The sequence below is a fragment of the Ursus americanus genome, chromosome 11 (genome assembly GCF_024610735.1).
Source record: "Ursus americanus isolate L20-20 chromosome 11, mUrsAme1.1.p, whole genome shotgun sequence".
Classification (NCBI taxonomy): Eukaryota; Metazoa; Chordata; class Mammalia; order Carnivora; family Ursidae; genus Ursus; species Ursus americanus.
This window is the reverse complement of record NC_142137.1, coordinates 7509387-7529415: the sequence shown is the minus strand read 5'-3', so window position 1 is coordinate 7529415 and position 20029 is coordinate 7509387. Positions and strand designations below refer to the sequence as shown.

Here is a 20029-nt window from a genome sequence, read left to right as displayed (position 1 = left end):
GGTAATCAGAAGGGGGAATGAAACATGAGAGACTATGGACTATGAGAAACAAACTGAGGACTTCAGAGGGGAGGGGGGTGGGGGAATGGGATAGACTGGTGATGGGTAGTAAGGAGGGCACGTATTGCATGGTGCACTGGGTGTTATACACAACTAATGAATCATCGAGCCTTACACTGGAAACCGGGGATGTACTGTATGGTGACTAACATAATATAATAAAAAATCATTATAAAAAAAAAAAAATAAAATAAAATAAAAAAAGAAGTATAGCCACAGAACTCTCGTCCTGTCCTAAATTTTCAGTGAAGACCCAAAGACATACGTGTCAAATCTGTAGAACACATAATACCCAAAAACCTAATAATGGATAATAAGGTCTGGAAAGACCTCAAAGGCCTGAACAATGAACCAAAGCTAACAAGATACACTTAAAAAATATACTGCATTTTGGTTTAGTAGAAGCCCACTGCACATAACACGTTAGCGATATAAATTCTATGTATGTGAAACAACTTTGTGTATAATCAGTTATAGAATGGCTATCCTCCCCCCAAAACTTACAGGCTAATTTAACAAGTCTCTAGTATTCAGAACAAAGGAGGTAATTCACAAGTTATACCTCACGCTGCTCAGTCAACATCTAGAGACAGTGGGAAGTTTTAAGACTACTGAGGAATAATCAATGAATGCATCTAGAAGAGAAATATACAGCAGTATTGGGGCAATCCAGGAATCAAGAAATCTTTAGGAACTATATTAAAGAAAAAAACAGGCGCCTGGGTGGCTCAGTCAGTCGAGCGTCAGACTCCCTGCTCATTGGGGAGTCTGCTTCTCCCTCTGCCCCTACTCGTGCTTTCTCTCTCAAATAAATAAACGGGAGGGAGGAAGGAACAAACAGTGCTGTCTTGATGGGGAGGAAAGAAAGACTTGGATGGTGGTGGTGCGACACTGTCCTCAAACATTCAAAGGATCATCATGTGGAGTTAGTAGGGATTTGAATTATTCTGACAAGAACAAAAAACAACAAGAGGCAGTTACAAGAAGCTGCACTTGGCTTAAAATATGAAAGAACTTTCTATAGTGGCCCAAAAGTAGGAAAGGTGCCCTATACTCTGCTTTAGCTTACTGAGCTTTTCACATACATTACCTGTATATGAGGTGGACCCAGCATCTTTTCTAATGGTGTGTAGTGTTACTTAAAAGTTCATATTTAACTTCTGTTTGCTTTACTTCCCAATAAATTATTTCTGAGTGTCTACAACTAAATTAAATGTGCAGCGAATATTTGGTCACTGTCTTCAAATGCCACTAAGAATATAAGCATGTTTAAATATGTGAAGACAATATATATTCATCTAAACCTCATTTCCTGGGGGGGGGGGAACCTCCACCTAGTTTTAGGAGAAACTACCTGAAAATTAACTGACTTCCTACTTTCACGGGCTCTCTGTACATCCCCAGGCACCTTATACTTACAGGAGAACCATGGTCTTTTATTTACTAAAAGGTAAAGAGTATTTGGTTGTAGAGGGAAACTCCAGAAGATCATTCACTAGAGTTCCACTTCCTAATTCTCTTTGGGAAAATAATCTATAAAGTGTCTTACATTTTAAAAAGAGATCAGGTATGTCCTTAACATTTAACTCTAAACTGAAAATTAGGAAGGCACTTTTGGCCCTATTTTAGCTATTGATAATCAGTAAAAACACTACTACCCCTTAATCCCTATCACTGACAGTGGGAGTATGTACAAAAAGTTTTTAAAAACAAAAAAACCATGAGTTGAGGGAAAAGTTGAAAATTAGATTGCTCAGTGTTCTTTAGAAGATGTCTAAAAGAGGCCTGTGAGTTCTGAACATACATACTGTGGAAATAGGCACAATTTTAGTCACAGTTTAGCTATTAAGTGTGTAACTTTGGACAGGTTACTTCACTTCTTCGGACTTAATTTTGTCCTCCATGAAACAAAGGGGGTTGATTACATTAAGGTAGCTTCCATCTCTAACATATTTTATGCATATTCCCCTCTAGAAAACTCAAGGGGGAAGGGGAGACCAGTCAGTTATATTATCTTTAATTATCCTAAGGGATTTAAAAAAAAAAAAAGCCTATCTGTAGGGCAAAGATGATTTTCAGTCAAAGAAATGTAATCGTGCTACATTCATCAATGGGACTGTTTAAAGCATTATAAGACTTAGAGAAGTCTTCTATTTTGGTTATGGTGAGCATCTTTGTTTCTTACCACGACTTTTGTAGCCTGGGCTGGTTCCCACTGTACAAGTATGACTCCACCACACAGCATAAAAACTGAAATCCACTGTAATTTGCTGAGTGTCCGGTTTAACATTAAAACCGTACATAAAGCAGTGCAGGGAATCTTCAATTGATAGGTCACCTAGAAACAAAACAATGAATTAATGAACTCATAACAGCCTCTGACACAAATATTTGATATTAACAGAATTATGGGAAAAAATATAATGTGATAAAGGGTTAATAAAAATCTTTTCACCATAAAAACTTAGTTTTTTTAAGGTTCTACACTTTTCGTTGTCATTTACCTCCACTTACCTGGTATACTGCTGCATCCAGATTGCTAAGAGCTAGGAAAGCCATATTGTTCTGAACAGCATACACTAATGATGGCACACTTAACTTCATCAGTTCCTTGGGGCTCCCCAAGACATTTTCTCTTAAAGATGCCTTGAATCTACCAGGACTACCAGTTTCTCTTTGAAAACAAAAGGGTGAGAGAGAAAGGTGAGAAAGAAAATTAAAGAGCATCTTTTTTTTTTTTAAGATTTTATTTTTAAATAATCTCTACACCCAACATGGGGCTCAAACTCACAACCCTGAGATCAAGAGTTGCATGCTCTACCAACCGAGCCAGCCAGGAACCCCAGCAGTGTCCTTTTGATAAGATTCCTTCACACACAGAATGCTGTATTATGTTAGGTCCACTGATGTAATTTAGCAAATTTATTTTGTTTTTATAATTTTCAGCTAATTTTAGATTAAAAGAAACATACCAACAACTGTATGAAAGTTCGATTTGGGAAAATATGACAATTAGGTTTACCATCATCAACCTCTGGTCAAAGCTCCAGAAGTTTTTAAGCATATTAAATAATGACATAACAGGAAGCCAGAATTGCTGGTACTACCCATAAAAATTTATTCCCTCCCACTTTAAGGGCCATTACATCAAGTTCACCCTTATTATTTTAATTAGGTTGCAAAGCTATCTTTAAAGACTTTTTTTTTAATTACAGATTTAAATTACAAGGAAAAAGGTTTGGTAGTTACGGAAGTTATTTGAGATAGGGACTCAGCAATTCAGGCCAATATTTGTAAATTAGTTCAGTGCTTATGAAATAGACAATAAATCAAAGCATATCCTCATAAAACTGAAGTACATATCTATAAATTTGCAGGGAATAATTTACTAATACCAACAAAAGTAAACTCTACTTGTACTGTACATAAAGTTTGCTACTTGATGCTTACTGATTATACATGCTCTTAACTACTCTTATTTTTTCTCAGGAGGAACTAGCTAATCTGGCTTATTTCCTGTCCTGAAAATTTCCTGAAAATTAAAAAAAATGTTTTATAACAAGCATCAGCAGCAAAAAAAGGGTCCTTATCAAAAGGGTCCTAACTGCAATTCACAATATCCTTAAGAGAGAGGACCATAATATTTCTGTAGGGAAATAGATCTGTTTCAACTCAAAGTTAATGAGTCACAGTGAGCCTCTGCTATGTTTGGTTAACAAAATCAAAAGTCATTAACTGAATTCTGTCATATTTAAATACTGCAAAAATAATTACTCATGTTCTGAAGGGGAGCAGAAAGTCCACAATGTCAAACTTATTACCTGTGCCTACCCATTGTAGAACTCTTCAGCCCCCAAGAAAATACTTAAATATGACAGGAAATTTGGCCTAGGTCATGGAAACAAAAGACATCCTTCTTAGTTACAGGTCTTCCTCTGTTGCCAAATTCAACATGCTCTAACCACAGTGGTAAATGTGTATGCTGAAAAGGAATGCACACAACCTGGTAGGAGTCTACAAACTCCACCCAGAAGAAGGAAAGCATACCAAAAAGAATACTACTGAGAAATTCTAGGTAGTGGAGTTTTCCAGGTATCTGAAAATTGGCCCTTTAAACATTTCACAGTCTTTTTAAAATTTTTAATGCAAATCTAATATGGCCTATGTACTTCCTCAACACCTCAAACCACATTTTTTCAGAGAATGTTTTCCCTCAATTACAGAATTGAAGAACAAAATTAAAGAGAAACATAATTAAAATAAGAAGGAAGACCCACAGGAGTACAACTCAAAAGAGCTATCGTAACAGGATGATATATTAGAAAACATACCTGAACATTTTCTTTAATGTCCTATTTCTTACTAGGAAGCACAAGATAGCAGAGATGTTAAGTCTTACGGACTATAAGATACAGGACACTGCTTTCACTGTACTGTTACTTTTAATGCCTTCTAAAATACATATATTGCTGTATCTGCAGAGTGGTTCCCTAAAGAACTACTAAGAGGTACCTGTTTGTACCCATTTCCTACATAGCACTGCCTTGTCCACTGATCTCCTACACTGGATTCCCCAAGCTGTAGCAGAGTGGCTATTATCCCTTCCCTAATCCCTTGCTCTGGGCAATGCCATTTTACCTCCACCCCTTAGAGATACTTTAAGCTTTTAATGGTATCAAATGAATTACTGCCTATCCAGAAAAGAGGTGGTCTTTTTATCACAGACTCGCTTTGCCCTGTTGGAATATGGACTAGGTAAGTACCTCATTACTATTCCTTTTTTTTTTTTTTTTAAGATTTTATTTACTTACTTATTTGACAGAGAGACAGCCAGAGAGGGAACACAAGCAGGGGGAGTGGGAGAGGCAGAAGCAGGCTCCCAGCAAGGCAGGGAGCCCTATGTGGGGCTCAATCCCAGGACACTGGGATTATGACCGGAGCTGAAGGCAGATGTTTAACGACTGAGCCACCCAGGCGCCCCTCATTACTATTCCTAATAACCACCATGCCTGCACCAATAACAAAATTGCTGTGGTCCCTTTTCTCCCTGACACTTTTCTCCTTATCTCTTCTATTGCACTTTCAGCTTTCACATAAAAAGAAGAGCCTATGAGGCATCACTGGCCAATCTGAGTAACCAGTAAATACAGTGTATCAGGACTGACCTTCAGGTCTTTGGCTCTCCGGGCTACGTTCTTTGTGTTGGATGCTCAGGAGCTACTGTTCACTGCCAGGAAGGCTTTAGTATTTTTTTTTCTGGTTCCTTCTCTAATGCAGATATTAGAGAAGCCAAGCTATATCAGAATGTTAACTACTGGAGAGTTCAAGTTTCACTGTAGTCCCTTAAAACTACAGCAATATTATATAATTATAATAAGATACTTTGAATTAAGTTACAAAAAACAGAAAATGCGAAAATAACTTATAAAAGAAAACAAAAGCTGAAGAATAGAAAAACATCAGAAAGTAGAATAAAAAGATTTAGGAAGCATAAGAAAGAATATGTGGGAATCTTAGCACACAAAGTTTTAAAGGAAGTAAATGATGTCAGTATTAATCAGATTAAATCCTGCTTAATTTAACACATGTATTAAGACTATAGCTCTTAAAGCCTGTATTTAGCTTCACTTGCTAAAGTTTAAAAGAAATAACAATATATCTTCCAGAAAACACTACTAGTCCTCTACTGTTCTACTATTAAAACAATCAATTCTAAATATACTACAGCCTTGAATATACTATAAAAAGGAACACATAAAAACCAAAGGTGGTTTTTTCTTCCATTTTCCTGCCCTGTTGTTTTCTTAGAAATCAAATCCTTTACTAAGCACCTTCTGTTAAAAGCAAATATACTGGGGTGCCTGGGTGGCTCAGTCAATTAAGTGACTGCCTTTGGCTCAGGTCATGATCTCAGGGTCCTGGGATCAAGCCCCACATCAGGCTCCCTGCTCAGCGGGGAGCCTGCTACTCCCTCTTCCTCTGCAGCTCCCCCTGCTTGTGGTCTCTCACTCTCTCACAAGTGAATAAATAAAATCTTAAAAAAAAAAACATATGTATTAAATTCAGTTCTATAAATGACATTGCTAGATAAGCATGTATAATCAAAAAGCAATAACAAATTTTTTTTAGATGTAGTCTCCCATTAAGTGTCTTATTTAAACAATTTGTTTTTTTATCACTGTTACAGACTCTGTGCAACCTTTTGTTACCCGAAGAAATTCTGAAACTCCACATTGATTGCAGAGATTCCACTGCACCCCCCACCTAAAATTTCTTATCAACCGGCTGAAATGAATTCTTTCTGACCTATGTTTGGTCAAAAAGTAGACCTAATTCTTCCAGCTCCTGATCTGACAGGAACTACTAGGAGGCATAAGTTCCTCGGATAGTTACCAAGGCACTGTGCAAAATGGGACACAGAAGTTACTCATGAGCTTAAAGTTAAATCTCGTTTATAAATTTCTTATCATCTGCAAAGTTAAATATGAGTAACTCACATAAAAGACTTGAGGACTAGATGTAACCAATAACGAGGTTATTTGAGGACAAAAATACTCATCAAGGTACATGACTTGTACTTCCTTCCTATGACCCTAAACCCATTACAACATGGGTACAAAGAGGCAGTGAAAAATGTAAACCCAGTGTTAAGATTTTATTAGAAGAACAGTATTTCTGGTCTTCTGGAAGAGTGACTGACAAACAGTAGGAAAGTTTGAAAGGAAACAAAGGAAGTTTGAAAGGTTAAGTAAATGTTTGGATCTAATGTTACGTGTAGTAATAAGTTATGAAAAAATACAAACCAAGTTTTAGCAATAAAAAGAAAATGTAAACCCAGCAGGAGAAACAGAATAGAACTGGATAATCTATAATATAATAAGTATTTGATGGCTACATTATTCTAGGTAACTAGAAAATAATTTTTCTGGAGTAAAATATTTTCTTCAGTCTTACATAATGTATTTGTTTTATTACTAAACACACCCAAAACATAGTACATTTACACATCCTGCTAGGTTTACTTAGTCTTTATAGACTGGTGAATAGCAAACAATAAAAAGTTGACTTTGTTCTAAGACAATGGGAAAGCTTTGCACTTCCATTTCTTCATCCCACAAGTGACAGATTTAAATAAAAACGGTCAGTTTTAATAGCTATGATAGCTTTTAGTAAAGCATACAGCTAATCAGTCATTTTCCTGTGAACTGCAGTAACTAGTTTGCAAAACCAAAATATTTGAAATGTTATACTGTTTTATGTTTCAATCAGATTACAACTTAGAAACTGGTAATTTATAACTCGAAGATTTTTAAAAACCAACTTAATTACATATAGAACTTTTGCAACATCAAACTGCAAATCTGTCCCCTCCCCTAAAAAAGTAGGATTTAGCAATTTCCTCTTCAATTTAAAAGTCATCTGATGTAATCATAAATATGCACAACAGGTATGTAAAAAGACAGTTATTACACCTTTGTTTAGACTGTAAACAACCCAAACGCCATCAACGGAGCCCAGTATATATAATACACCCATATACCAGAACACCATGCAGCTCTTAAGAAGAATGAGACAGATTTCTATGTACTGACGTGGAACACTCTCTAAGATAAAACACTGAAGCAGGGTGGGAGGGGAAGTAAAGTGGAGACAGTGCATACCATGTACATGTGCTAAGTACACGTAATTAAAACTCACCAATTAGACCATGTAAACTTTAAATCTTATCAAAGCAGCCATCCATTAATTCTTCCCTGCACTCCTTTTCTTGCAGTTCTAGCTCACTAAAATAAGTATAATTTCACATTCCAAAAATTACTGTAAATTATATGTAAAATCAACAAGGATGGGAAAACCTAAAATTAAATACAAACAAAATCTGTCAGTTTTTTAAGTGAATAACAAAATTACACTAAAGGGGAAAAAAAAAACTAACCCAAGTAGTCTAAGAAACAGTCTTTTTACTATATGCTCTAAAACTAAAGGCCAAAAGAACTACATAAAAAATAGTGAACTTTAGTTAGGTTTTTCACAGCTGTAATGTTAGAAACTCTGAATCTATTTATATACTTGGAGATTGAGCAAATATCTTAAGGATAATGGAAGCTAGATTTATCACATTAGAAAAGGAGCAAATATGGAAAGGGAAGTTTAAAATAAACTGTGGTATTAGAATTACAGGTATCAAACAATATATATCTCATGTTATACACACAGACATATACATACAGAAGTACAGAAACAGACCGGTATATATGTACACGCATACATATATTTCCTGCCTCTGCTGAAAGGGCCAGGAAGCAATGATACTCCAGAAGCAATGGGCACACCTAGTGTTCTAGACTATGGTTTCTAAATACCACTCTCAAAAAAAAAAAAAAAAAATAAGGCTTCTTGGAGAAATGTTATGATTTCAGGGTTGGGGCAGGTAGTATAAGATAAGCCTTAAACGTCTTCCTATGCTAACTAAATAAACTGCTCAAAGATTGATGGGGAAAAAAAAAAGGAAATGAAAGGAAATCAGGAATGAAACAGGAAGAAGCTTGAAGATCCCACTGCCCTAATCTGGGATAATTTTAGCATCAAACTAAACAATGATAATGGATTCCAGCCCATACAACGAATCCATGAATCTATGCTGTGTGTGTGAGAAAGAGACAGAGAAAGATAGGAAAAGCTTAGGGTAGAAGGCCAACTAATAAATGTACAAGGAGTGATGGAATTAAGAAGTTACCATTTGGCAACATCAATGGGTAATAAACTTATGTGAGTGAAAGTGATAGGAGAAACAGTATTTAGTTAGCCATGAAGTATCTCTCCACAAGCTATTCATTAATTACAAAGAGAAAATTGATAACTTTATGTGGAGAAACTTAGCAGGCACTACCTTAATCAAATCAAAATTAAATTACCAGTGATGGGGCAAATGGATATTGTGTGCCTGATGATACACTGCACTGAGGACACATTCATTTCTGTGGTATTTCTGACCACAAAAACAAAAAATACGATTACACTGAATCATGAAAAGCTTTAAATAAACATAAATTGAGGGACATACAGACTATGCTCTTCAACAATGTCTAAGACATGAAAAAAAGAAAGATGGAAGAACTGTCTCAAAGGAATCAAGAGGTATGACAACTAAATGTAATTATTTTACTATTAAAGGACATTAGGGCAAATGGCAAAATTATCTAAGGTCTGTCAATTAAATAATAGTGTTGTATAAATACTGATGTCTCGACTTTGGTATTTTATGATTAGGTAACAGAATGTCATTGTTTTCAGGAATTATGCACTGAAGAATCTAGGGACAAAGAGGCATCTTATATAGAACTTCCTCTCAAAAAAAATGCACAAATATATACAGAGAAAGAATATAAAATATGCATGGGCAAAATGTTGGCATTCAGAAATAAAAGAGAAAAAGCAAAAAATAAAATTGAAAATTACTGAAATGTCTAACAATGCTACTACATTCTTTTTTTTGTCCTAGCTAATCAAAAACTACTCAATTACGTCACTGTTCTGAAAGATTCATAATTTGAAAATTAGAGATCAGGGAACATCTCTGCCAATCACTTTCTAGGTATCTTTGGCAAATAATCTTCCCTCAGCCTAAGATTTCTCATCACAGAAGATGAAATTATAGCTACAACTAAAATAGAGGACAAGAATGAAATGAAAATTGGCTGAATTTACCTGCATGTTTCCCTCACAGTCTGAGGGGAAACAGGAAAGAATGTTCCCCTAACACCATCATTCTGGCAGCCTGCCACTCTCAATAGCACCAGTCCTGAATGTCTGATGCAGCAAATTTAGTTGCTGCAATCTTAAAAGATGTTTGGCCTTTTACATAACACATTTTGACAGTGATTAACAGATTGTATTCTAGAATGTAGTTTCTTGCTTTCTAAAGATAGTTAGATATCTGCTCATTAGGTTTTCAAAAATTCATTTTTCACAATAGCACCAAAAAGCAGCATTACTCTGGTTTTTCTAAGGTGGTTTTAACTTACAACATCATATATTACAGCAGTAAGGATTTTCCACATTTAATGCCCAGTTTTCTTAGGAGACCACACCAAGGTATGCATTTCTCTACCTTCTGTTCTCTTACCACAATCTGAAAGATGTGTTTTAACTTTTTTCTGAAGAAATGTAAATGAAATCCATGGTGGTTGTTGCCCCAATACATAGTGCACTCCTCACCAAACCAAGTCTGTGTTTCCTTTAAAAAGTTAAATATCCTAAACACATCACACAGAAAATTTTCAAGTGAATTTCACTTACAATTTATTTTTTTACCATATATGAACAGGGCAAAGAAAAGATTTGAGATTAAAATTAAGCTCTTGTCTTCCAGTGTTTCAGCAAACCAGCCATACCCTTCAGACTACAAAGGTTTTTCCCATACTAATAATACCCATGCTTCAGGGGATGCAACCCCACTAGTCCTACCCCAGGAAAGGGAAAAGGAGAGGGAACCAAAGAGAATGGAGTCTCTGCCACATGACCTGAATTGCCATGAATTCTATCCAAACAGGATTCCCTAGGTACAGAAACTACCTACCACCTCAAATCCCGAGAGACTGCTGTTCACTCAAAACATGAGTCTGGAACCTTGCTGATCCATTTGGTCAGGTCAGATTTATGAGACAGAGATTATATTAATTAGTCCCTTTCCAGTCTCAAAGTTCTGACACAAGAGATGAGTGACTAGACTTTAGATCTCCAGACTCACCAGGAACCATCCCTGGACCTACAACTGCCTCTGCATAAATTCTTAGGACCTAAATATTCTAATTTACCTACCTGGGCACTTGGTTGAAGTTATGCGTACCTCAGTCCGCTTAATTTAATTCTTACAAAATTGTAGGACACTGCCTCAGACCAGACTGACTCTTGTTATATTTTAAATAAGCTGACTTCCGTTTGTCTAAACGTACTGCACCTATGACTGTGTGTTCCTCTTTATGCAGGTTCTGTGGTTTCTGGTTAAATTGTCCAAGAACTAGGAATCTTTAAGGTATATGGAGTTAAAGGGCACTAAAACTGAGAATACTTTTATGAGATTACTCTCTTCTGACAAGCCCTTCTAATCCCATGACATTAAATACTTTATGTGATAAGGACATCCATATTTATTTCTCCAGCCCAGACCTCTCTGTGTTCCAGACTCATCAATGCAACTGCCTACTCTCCATAGCCCACTGGATGTCTCAGAGGCACAAAAAACTTTATATTGTACCTACCCAAAATTAAATTATTGATATCCCCTTCCCTAAAATCTGCTTTTCTTCCTGTCTCAGAAAAAAATAACTCTATTTACCCAGTTTTTTATATTAAGAAATAGGAATATGATTCTTAACACCCCGTTCCCTCACCTACTGTAGCTGACCCTTATTATCCTGGGTTCTGTATGTGCGAATCTGCCTATTTGCTAAAGTGCATTTGTAACCCCAAAATCAATACTCTCAGCACTTTTACAGTCATAGGCAAACATGTACAGAGAGGCCAAAAATTTGAGTTGCCTAATACACACATTCCCAGTTGAGGTCAAAAAAGACAATGATCTCCCGCCTTGTTTCAGCTCTCATACCGTAAGCTAATGTAGTCTATTTAGTGCCATGTTTTCCACATTTGGGGGCTTTCTGGTGGTTATTTTGCTCTTTAAAATGGCCCCCAAGCATACTGTCCAAATCCAAGACAGCTGTAATGTGCCTTAAGGAGAAAATACATGTTACATAAGATTTCTTTAGGTATGAATTATAGTGCTACTGGCTGTGAGTTCAATGCTAATGAATCAACATATATTAAATAAGGTGTCTTTAAACAGAAACACACATAAAACAAGGTTATTGATCAGTTGATGAAAATGTTGTGACAGAGGCTCACAGGAACCGAACACTGTTTTTCCCCTAGGAGCACTAGATCAATATTCACTAATTCAGTATCCATGGTGACTTCACAGAACAAAACTACTGTGGAAAAGTACGAATCGACTGTGTACCCAAACCCATCACCAAGTCCTATAGATTCTCCTTCCAGAACATAACTCAGATCCATTAGCTTCTCCTTATCCTGTGTTCTCAGAGTAGGCCGTTATGTCTAGCCTCTAATAAGCTTCCTTACTTCCAACTCTTGGCACCCTTCTAATCCATCTCCTCAAAGATCAATGTGATTCTTAAAGCAAAATGGATTGCCATGGTTAGTCCCTGAATTAAACCATTCAGTTATTTCCAAGTCCACTTCAATGCAAAATTCTTCACAGGCCCATGAACTTACTCTCTGATACCTTGCAGACCTCTCCTGCTTCAGCTTAGCCCCACTCCCTTCTCACAACACTACTGTTGTTACTTAAGAGTCAAGGATTTTTCTGCCTTGGGTTCTTCAAACATAGTTCTCTCTGCCTTCTCTATGCTCTTTTCCTACACAACTTCTACTCAATCTTCAGGTCTAGGTTTAAATATAACTTTCTCAGAGAGAAAGCCTTCCAACCCAAATGGAGACCCTCTATTATACTTATTTACAGCATCCTCTACTTACTCTTAACAACACAAATTTATTACTTATTTGCTTAATATCTGGTTCCCCACTAGACTATAAGCTCCGTGGGGACAGAACTATGCCAGTGTAGTTTGCAACTACACTTCTTACATCTGAAACAGTGTTAAGCACATAACTGGGGCTTGATAAGCAAATGAATAAATGAATGAACTTGACTGTCCCATCACATCTTTTAACAATATATTGAAACAGACATGGCATGACTATGTTTAAAATGTTTGGAGGAAGGGAAACACAGATTATGTGGATGTGGCAGTGATCTGTTTCTCTGTAAGTAAACCTTAATCATGAGCAAGACACTAAGAATTTCAAGAAATTTCCTGAGTCTCTGCCCCCATCTCTACACACTATAAAATGATACGTACTTCTTTAACAATTAGCCAAGACTGAACATATTACTGAGCAAAGAGCATTACTGTAGAGACCATACTAAATAAACAGCCAAACTGGTCTATGAGGTTAGGCTCTGCATAGTTCAGATAAAACTGAAGTTCTGAAATAGTATTTATGTCAACTCTATAAAATTATTGCACTTTATCACAGGGTAAAGAGTAGGAAGAAGGGAAGAAGCTTGTACTTCCTTTAATAATTTTTTTTCCATTTAAATAGTAGTTCCATGTTTTTTCCTTTTGCTTTCCTCCAAAATTTTCAAATCAGAATATGGTAACACACTAATTTTTATATTAACTTTAGATCACAATATGGGAGAAATTTTATTTTATCATCAGGATCTACTTTTTACTTTTTCTTCTCTTAAGAGAAGATTTTTAAGGTATAAACTTTTAGTTACTTCTTGTATAATTCTTTCAAATTCTCCCACAATGTCCTGAAATTGTTATCCTCTCTGAAATGATGAAGTATTGCTTCTACTTTGAAAACAAAAATCTAATCTCTTACCACAAATATTTTCTAATATTTTAAGTTTTTCCATCACAGTAGAACAAATCAGTAATATCCAACTTGTGTTTCTGACAAACCACGTAACATCCCATTTGCCTTTGACCCACTTTTTTTTTTAAGTTACCAGTTTTAATAGGTGTACAAAGAAATGACAGCATGGAGAGTATCTAGAAAATCTTTTACTACTTTGCAAACCTCACAGGATTAAATCAAAAAGACAAATATAAAGTTATTGGGTCTTTCATTTGCTGCAACTCTTAACTGTTCAATTCATTCTTAGTAGCCCAGAGTCTGGCCATGTATTTTATTCATCTTTTCCATATTAGAGTTTCCTAACAGCTTATTAATATAAGTTAGCTGTCCCTTCAAGATCTAGAACCAACTTTCAGCATTTTCACTGGGTATCTTTCCCACATAGCTGTGCTTTAGTTTCATCATCAAGGGTCTCATCACATGTTGCTAAAGAAGCAACTGCATTGTCCTTTCATCTCATTTTGTAAGTATCAGTCTGTGACTTCCTAGGTTGAAATAATTCTCCTTTATCTTTCACTTTTTTACCATTCTAAGAAATGAGCATTCTTACTATTCTGAGTAAATTCTTTGAAGAAATAAAATATTTTCTTGTTATGAATAGCAGGTATTTAGTTTCTACCAATGTGTTTTGAATAAGCACTTGAAGATTTACTAACATGTTCTCCATAAAAATTATATTCACTTTAAAATCCAATAATTTCAAATGCATTTAGTTTCATGTTTTGTAAATTTTTTGCCAGTGCTTTTTCCACTTAGAAACTGTGTGCTTTAAATGATTCTTCTTGACCGCCAAATATTGTTAGCCACATGTCAAATGCCAACTACCAAAACTGTGTATGTCATTATTCTTTACTTTCCTTGGTTCTCGCTGGTCCTGTGCACCCTGCAGGTGCAGGTTCACAGAAGAGCCTCTCCTGTAAGCCTTTATATTGTGCTGGCGACAGACACAGCAACTAATTAGTGATGATGATGACGTTGATCAAGTACAGTATCTGGTTTTCCACACTTGTTATTTCAGCACCATTATGACTTGTCTGGTGAATTCTTAGAAAATTTTGTGCTTTTATTTTTATGTAATTATCAAAAAAGTTTCCACAAAATAAACTACAACTGCCCATACCCATAGCACTGAATAACTGAAGGATAAGAAATACTACACACCAAGCTTTGCAAGGCTGGAAAAGCATCAGAGTAAAACAAAGTCTGTACAGGTGCGCTGGCAGAACACAGCACAATGGCTGAGTTACACCAAAGGCCTCACTGCTTTTTTCTGAACGTTGGTTTTTAAAAATTCCTAGCAGTTACAAAACAACCGAATCATGATTTGACCTTACAGTTTAAAATGGCTGATGCCATGCCTTACAGTCCTATTTCATTCTTGAGTCACAATTTTGTCTCCCCTTGGAATTTGGGGAATAAAAAGAAGAGATGGGTTCCCTTATCCCTCTTCTTCCAATATCCCTATATTTGTCTTAAAAGAAGCCAAGCCTTAAGATTTTATTAAACTCTTAGGTTTTATATAGAAGTTGTTGAATTTTAGACAGAGAGAGATTTTTGCCTTAGTAACATTGCCTTTTTTATCGAACATAAGAAATAGCAGGAAGATCAGTAGAAGGAAGGGAAGAATGAATGCAGGGTAAACCGAAGGGGGAATGAACCATGAGAGACTGTGGACTCTGGGAAACAAACTGAGGGCTTCAGAGGGGAGAGGGGTGGGGGACTGGGATAGGCCGGTGATGTGTATTAAGGAGGGCGCATATTGCATGGTGCACTGGGTGTTAAACGCAAACAATGAATCATGGATCACTACATCAAAAACTAAGGATGTACTGTATGGTGACTAACATAATAAAAATTATTATTAAAAAATAAATAAAGGTACAATAAGACCTCTTATTTATCAGACATTATCAGAATGAAGAATCTCCTAAGCAAAGCCAAATCTCCATAAAAAAATATCTTGTTAAGTAAGAAACTGTGAAAGGTCTGAGATTTTACCCTACTTGCAACCTAACAACTTAAGCTGCCACAGTATCTCAGCCCAAAAGATAAATTTTAAGATTTTGAGAGCATGCGCGTGCACGAGCACGCGCGCGCGCGCGTGCGCGCACACACACACACACACACACACACACACACACCAGTGGGGGAGGGGCAGTCCAAGAGGGAGAAGCCGACTCCCCGCTGAGAGATCCTGACCTGAGCACAAGGCAGACACCTAACTGACTGAGCCACCCAGGCATCCTGAAACTCAAATATATTAAAGCTTGCCACCATGTGGCCTCAAGTTATCTTTCTGTTCTTTTCTCCCTCCGCAAACCATTTTTAGAGTATTTTCTTCACATGATTATTTGTTATCATGTGTGTATTTACTGGTTTATTTTCTCACTCCTCCTCTAAGCCTAGGCTCCAAGGACAAACCATATCTATCTCATTCATACTTGTATATTCAACACCTTTGATAGAACTGTAACACAGAAATCGATAAATATTTGTTAAATGAAATTCGTAAGTGTTTATATGAAATTTGTTTCTACATAAAAGCTTACACACATGCTATTCCTCACTGGTGGCCCACTCTCACTAACTCACATCTTGAAACTTGTATGAATTCTCACCTGCCATGTGACCCAAAATGGTTCACATCTCACAAATCTTTCCCCAATGCAATTTCCCACCAGATTTTACTTAATTCTCACAACCCTAAATTATTTTCTGCAATTAAAAAATAAAGAAACTAAAGCTTAGAGAGGTTAAGAGATGTGCGCAAAGTCATAATCACAGTGCATCTAGGCTTAAAATTAAGTCTGTGTCACTCCAAAGCCCCTATTCCTAAACCTCTTATACTGTATACTTAGCTAAAATGGTTCTCATACGGTGTTACCAATTCAAAGCCCAGTGCTGCCACATATTAATAGAAGTGTAATACTGAGGAACCGCCAATGCTATACAGGTAAAACAGGGGTATAGTACTTACCTAAGAAAATGTATACAAATTAGATAATTTCTATGAAAAGCACTTAGCACAGTGCCTAGCACTTAACACACAAAACACTCAAGAAACATTAACTACTATTATCATCATATGCCTCTAAAACAGAAGTCAGTCATTCTTTTCCGTGAGGGTCAAATAGTAAATAGTTTAGGCTTCGTGAGCCACACAGTCTCTGCGGCAACAAAAAGAGGCAGCAAACAGGGTTTGGCCCACAGGTCGTAATTTGCCAACCCCTGGTTTAGAGCAGGGTTCTTCGACCTCAGCACTACTGATACGTGGGGCTGGATGAGTCTCTGCTGCGGAGCGCTGTTCTGTGCATTGTAGGAAGTTCTGCAGCATCCTTAGCCTCCCCCCAGCAGATGCCAGTAGCACCACCCAAGTGGACACAACCAAAAAAGATCTCCTGTGGAGCAAAACCACCCCAAGTTGAGAAACACAGCTCTAGAGCAATCGAACATATGAAGGTGTAGCTTGAATCTTCTAATAAAGAAAATACCTTAACTAAGTGGAAAATTAACAATTTAACACACTAAAAAGTATTTATACTCACTTAGCTAAAATTCCCACACTTAGTAATAACTTTATAACTTCTGTGATACACACGGCTGTGGTTGAAAAGTAGAGTTCTCTGTCTGATGTCCTTGTATATCTTAAAGCTATGGTATAAGCTGCAGCCACCAGGGTCATCACTGCCAAGCAGTATAACTTGAATAATAAACTGACATTTTCTGGAAAATATGTGCAACAAAGATATCGTTTAGTAGACAGCATTATGTTTATAGAAGTTAATGTTATACCTCAAAATGCTTCCCAATTTCAAGCACAAAATACTTTTTAAAACCCATGACATTTGAAAATTTATTGCAAAACAATACTTTCCAAGTACATGACCACAAACATACATACACAAAACACAGCTGACTTTTAAAAATCAACCAGTTAAACAAAGATTTTGTTCCTGAAGAATGCCTCAACTGCAAGATTCTGTAGCATACTGACACTAGTTTGGGATTTAATTACATATTTAATATATCTTTATAACATAATGTTAGTATTATACATTTATAGTAGGCATATAAGGCACAACAAATATTTATTGACAATAAGCCTAAATCTGTAAATTACTGCAACTATTTCAGATTATTTGAGTTCTATCATTTTAAGTTTTGCTCACCATTAATCTTGCTGTCCCCATCCTGTGTTAGTTATCAAAACAATTCTATTTTTTCCACTTATTTCCTGCGTTGCTACAAAAAGACTCTTAAGGTTGGTCTTACTAGAAATGGGAGAATGCTTAAGAGCATGATACACAACCACAGACAACGACCCTGGGCAGGGCTTTATGATAAACGTGGGTCCCCCAACCAGGAAAGTAACTTGGCACCCATGCAGAAAGGTACCCTTTAAGTATCTGTTTAACATTTATTCAGAGCTGAAGCCAAATGCTCTGTAGGAGAAGGGTGGAGAAGGAATCCGGGTGTCGCCCAACCTGTCCTAGCTACAGTTCTGAGGTCCAGAAATTCAGCTCTGTTCCTTACATACCCCACTCAGCAAAACAAAGTGCTTCGGGGTTAATCAGAATCACGCCCATGAAATGGCAATTAGTCGTCAAATATCATTACTCTAATGTGCCATCCCTGGGGGGAAAGCGGTGAATCTCACCCTCCACCCAAAATATCAAAGTGTTCCTTCTAACACAAACAACATTCTCCAGGGAAGGAACTCTGTTAACGACTGCTTTCTCCATTTCGTTACGGTTTCAGCGCTGTTTTAATGCCCCAGTGATGTTTTCTGGAACCAGCCGCTGCTTGGGCTCCGCGCCCTGAGCATGCCCTTAAGCCTCTGAGCATCCGTAGGACAGAAGGCGCAGAAGAGACCCCAGCCGCGACGACCCCGGCCGGAACGGAGCACAGTCCTGCCTCCCGCGGGGTGATGCGGGTCCAGCCCGGGACCTGCGCTGCGGCCCCTCTCCGGGTCCGCCCCAGCCCGGGCCTGTCTGAATTTGGTTTCCCCCCCCCCCCCCACTACAAAATCGTCGGGGCAGGCGCGGTCTGGGGCGGCCAAACAGCCCGGCGCGGAGCCCGCCTGGGGGAAGACAGCCGCAGTAGGACGCTGGCTGCCCCGCGCCGCCTTTCGAGGCGGCGGAGCCGGCTCACGCCACAGAGCGGCTCCAAACAAACTCCTGATGCCCGACGCCTCGGCCTGGCCCCGGAGCCCCGCGGGCGCGGACAGGTGCTGACGCTTGTGCGCCTCCGCCCCCCGCGGGCTTCCCAGTCCCGGCAGCCCCCGGCCTCACCTCTTGGGGCAGCCATGGTTCCCCGACAGCCCCGCGCGGAACTGACGCACGCCCCCTCCGCGCGCCGTCCTCGGGACACCCGACACCGCCTCCTTGTGGTCATAGAGACGAAAAATCACTGGGCCTAGAGCGCCTCGCCGGCCGACCGTCCGCCGACTTCCTGCCCAGCCTGGCACCAAGATTAGGCTCAGCAATCCGACCTACCCCCGACAACGGGAAGACCCGGATGGAGGAGAGGCCTTTACGGCCGAGTCCTTGCTAACAAGTGCGTAAAACTCGGGTCGAAAGCGTCATTCTGTAAACTATACCTCCCGGCCGGCTAAGGAAGCCGAGTCAAGGGAGGAGAGCGTTGCCTTCTGGGAATTGTAGTCCTCATCGAGGTGATTTGGTAGCAAATAGGACTTGGTGATTTATGCCTGTCAAAGCTGTTGTAGAAACCCCCAGAACCGGTAAAGTAACTGAAACTACTTTCGGCAACATTTGTAACTTCCACCTTGCTCATGACCTTGCATTGTTACCTCTTACTTAAACTTAATATGACTTATGTATTTTTCAGAAGTCTTGTGACTGTGTCCTTATTGTCAGCATTGTCATTGATTGTATTTACTTGGCCGAACATTCTAACTACATGATCTTCTCACAACAAAGGGGCTTCAAAAATATTAGGCGTGTCAACAGGCATTCACTTCAACCGCTATAATCTTCACTTTTACTAGAGGATATTAATTAGCGTAATTGATGTTAGAAATACTTCATTGGCAAAATGAAAGGCTTTCTAGATAACGTGGATTGGTTAAAAATACTATAAAGGTACCTCAGCCCTTACAGGAACAGGGATACAAGAATCTGAGATACCCAGAAGCCTGCACCTCCTGTAGCACCATCTTTCCCTCAAATGACTTTTTAGAGGTTTGAGCGGTTGTTATACACCATTGTCTTGTCTTAGATATACATACACAGAGATAAACCTAGTCTGTTAACATTATCGGGAAAATGCATGCCTGGTTAGCATCACATTACTATTAGAAGCAGCTTTGCAGAGTCGGACATTTGATTAATCTCATTTTGGAACACTGTTGGAACTTCCCTCTACCAGGTTGTATGTGTGCTCACTGGTGCTTCTCACCTCTTCCTGTAATTGGTACAGTTCCCTACCGCATATGATCCTA

General features: G+C 38.1%; 1 protein-coding gene across 2 annotated transcripts in view; it reads right to left on the bottom strand.

Moving 5' to 3' along the window:
* The window catches only part of SLC35A1 (solute carrier family 35 member A1), a 32730-nt gene extending 13633 nt beyond the window's left edge, over window positions 1-19097 (bottom strand). Inside the window, exons 1-4 of one of the 2 annotated variants that reach the window (XM_045771981.2) lie at window positions 18861-19097; window positions 17115-17292; window positions 2575-2734; window positions 2246-2398 (exon numbers count right to left, since the gene is read on the bottom strand). In XM_045771981.2, the coding sequence (XP_045627937.1) occupies window positions 2246-2398; window positions 2575-2734; window positions 17115-17292; window positions 18861-18963 (594 nt within the window). In that variant the 5' untranslated portion in view covers window positions 18964-19097. Of the gene's footprint in view, window positions 1-2245; window positions 2399-2574; window positions 2735-17114; window positions 17293-17841; window positions 18533-18860 lie in introns of those variants that run through there. The other variant, XM_087865313.1, reaches the window with a different exon arrangement.
* Between the last annotated feature and the right edge of the window lie 932 nt (window positions 19098-20029).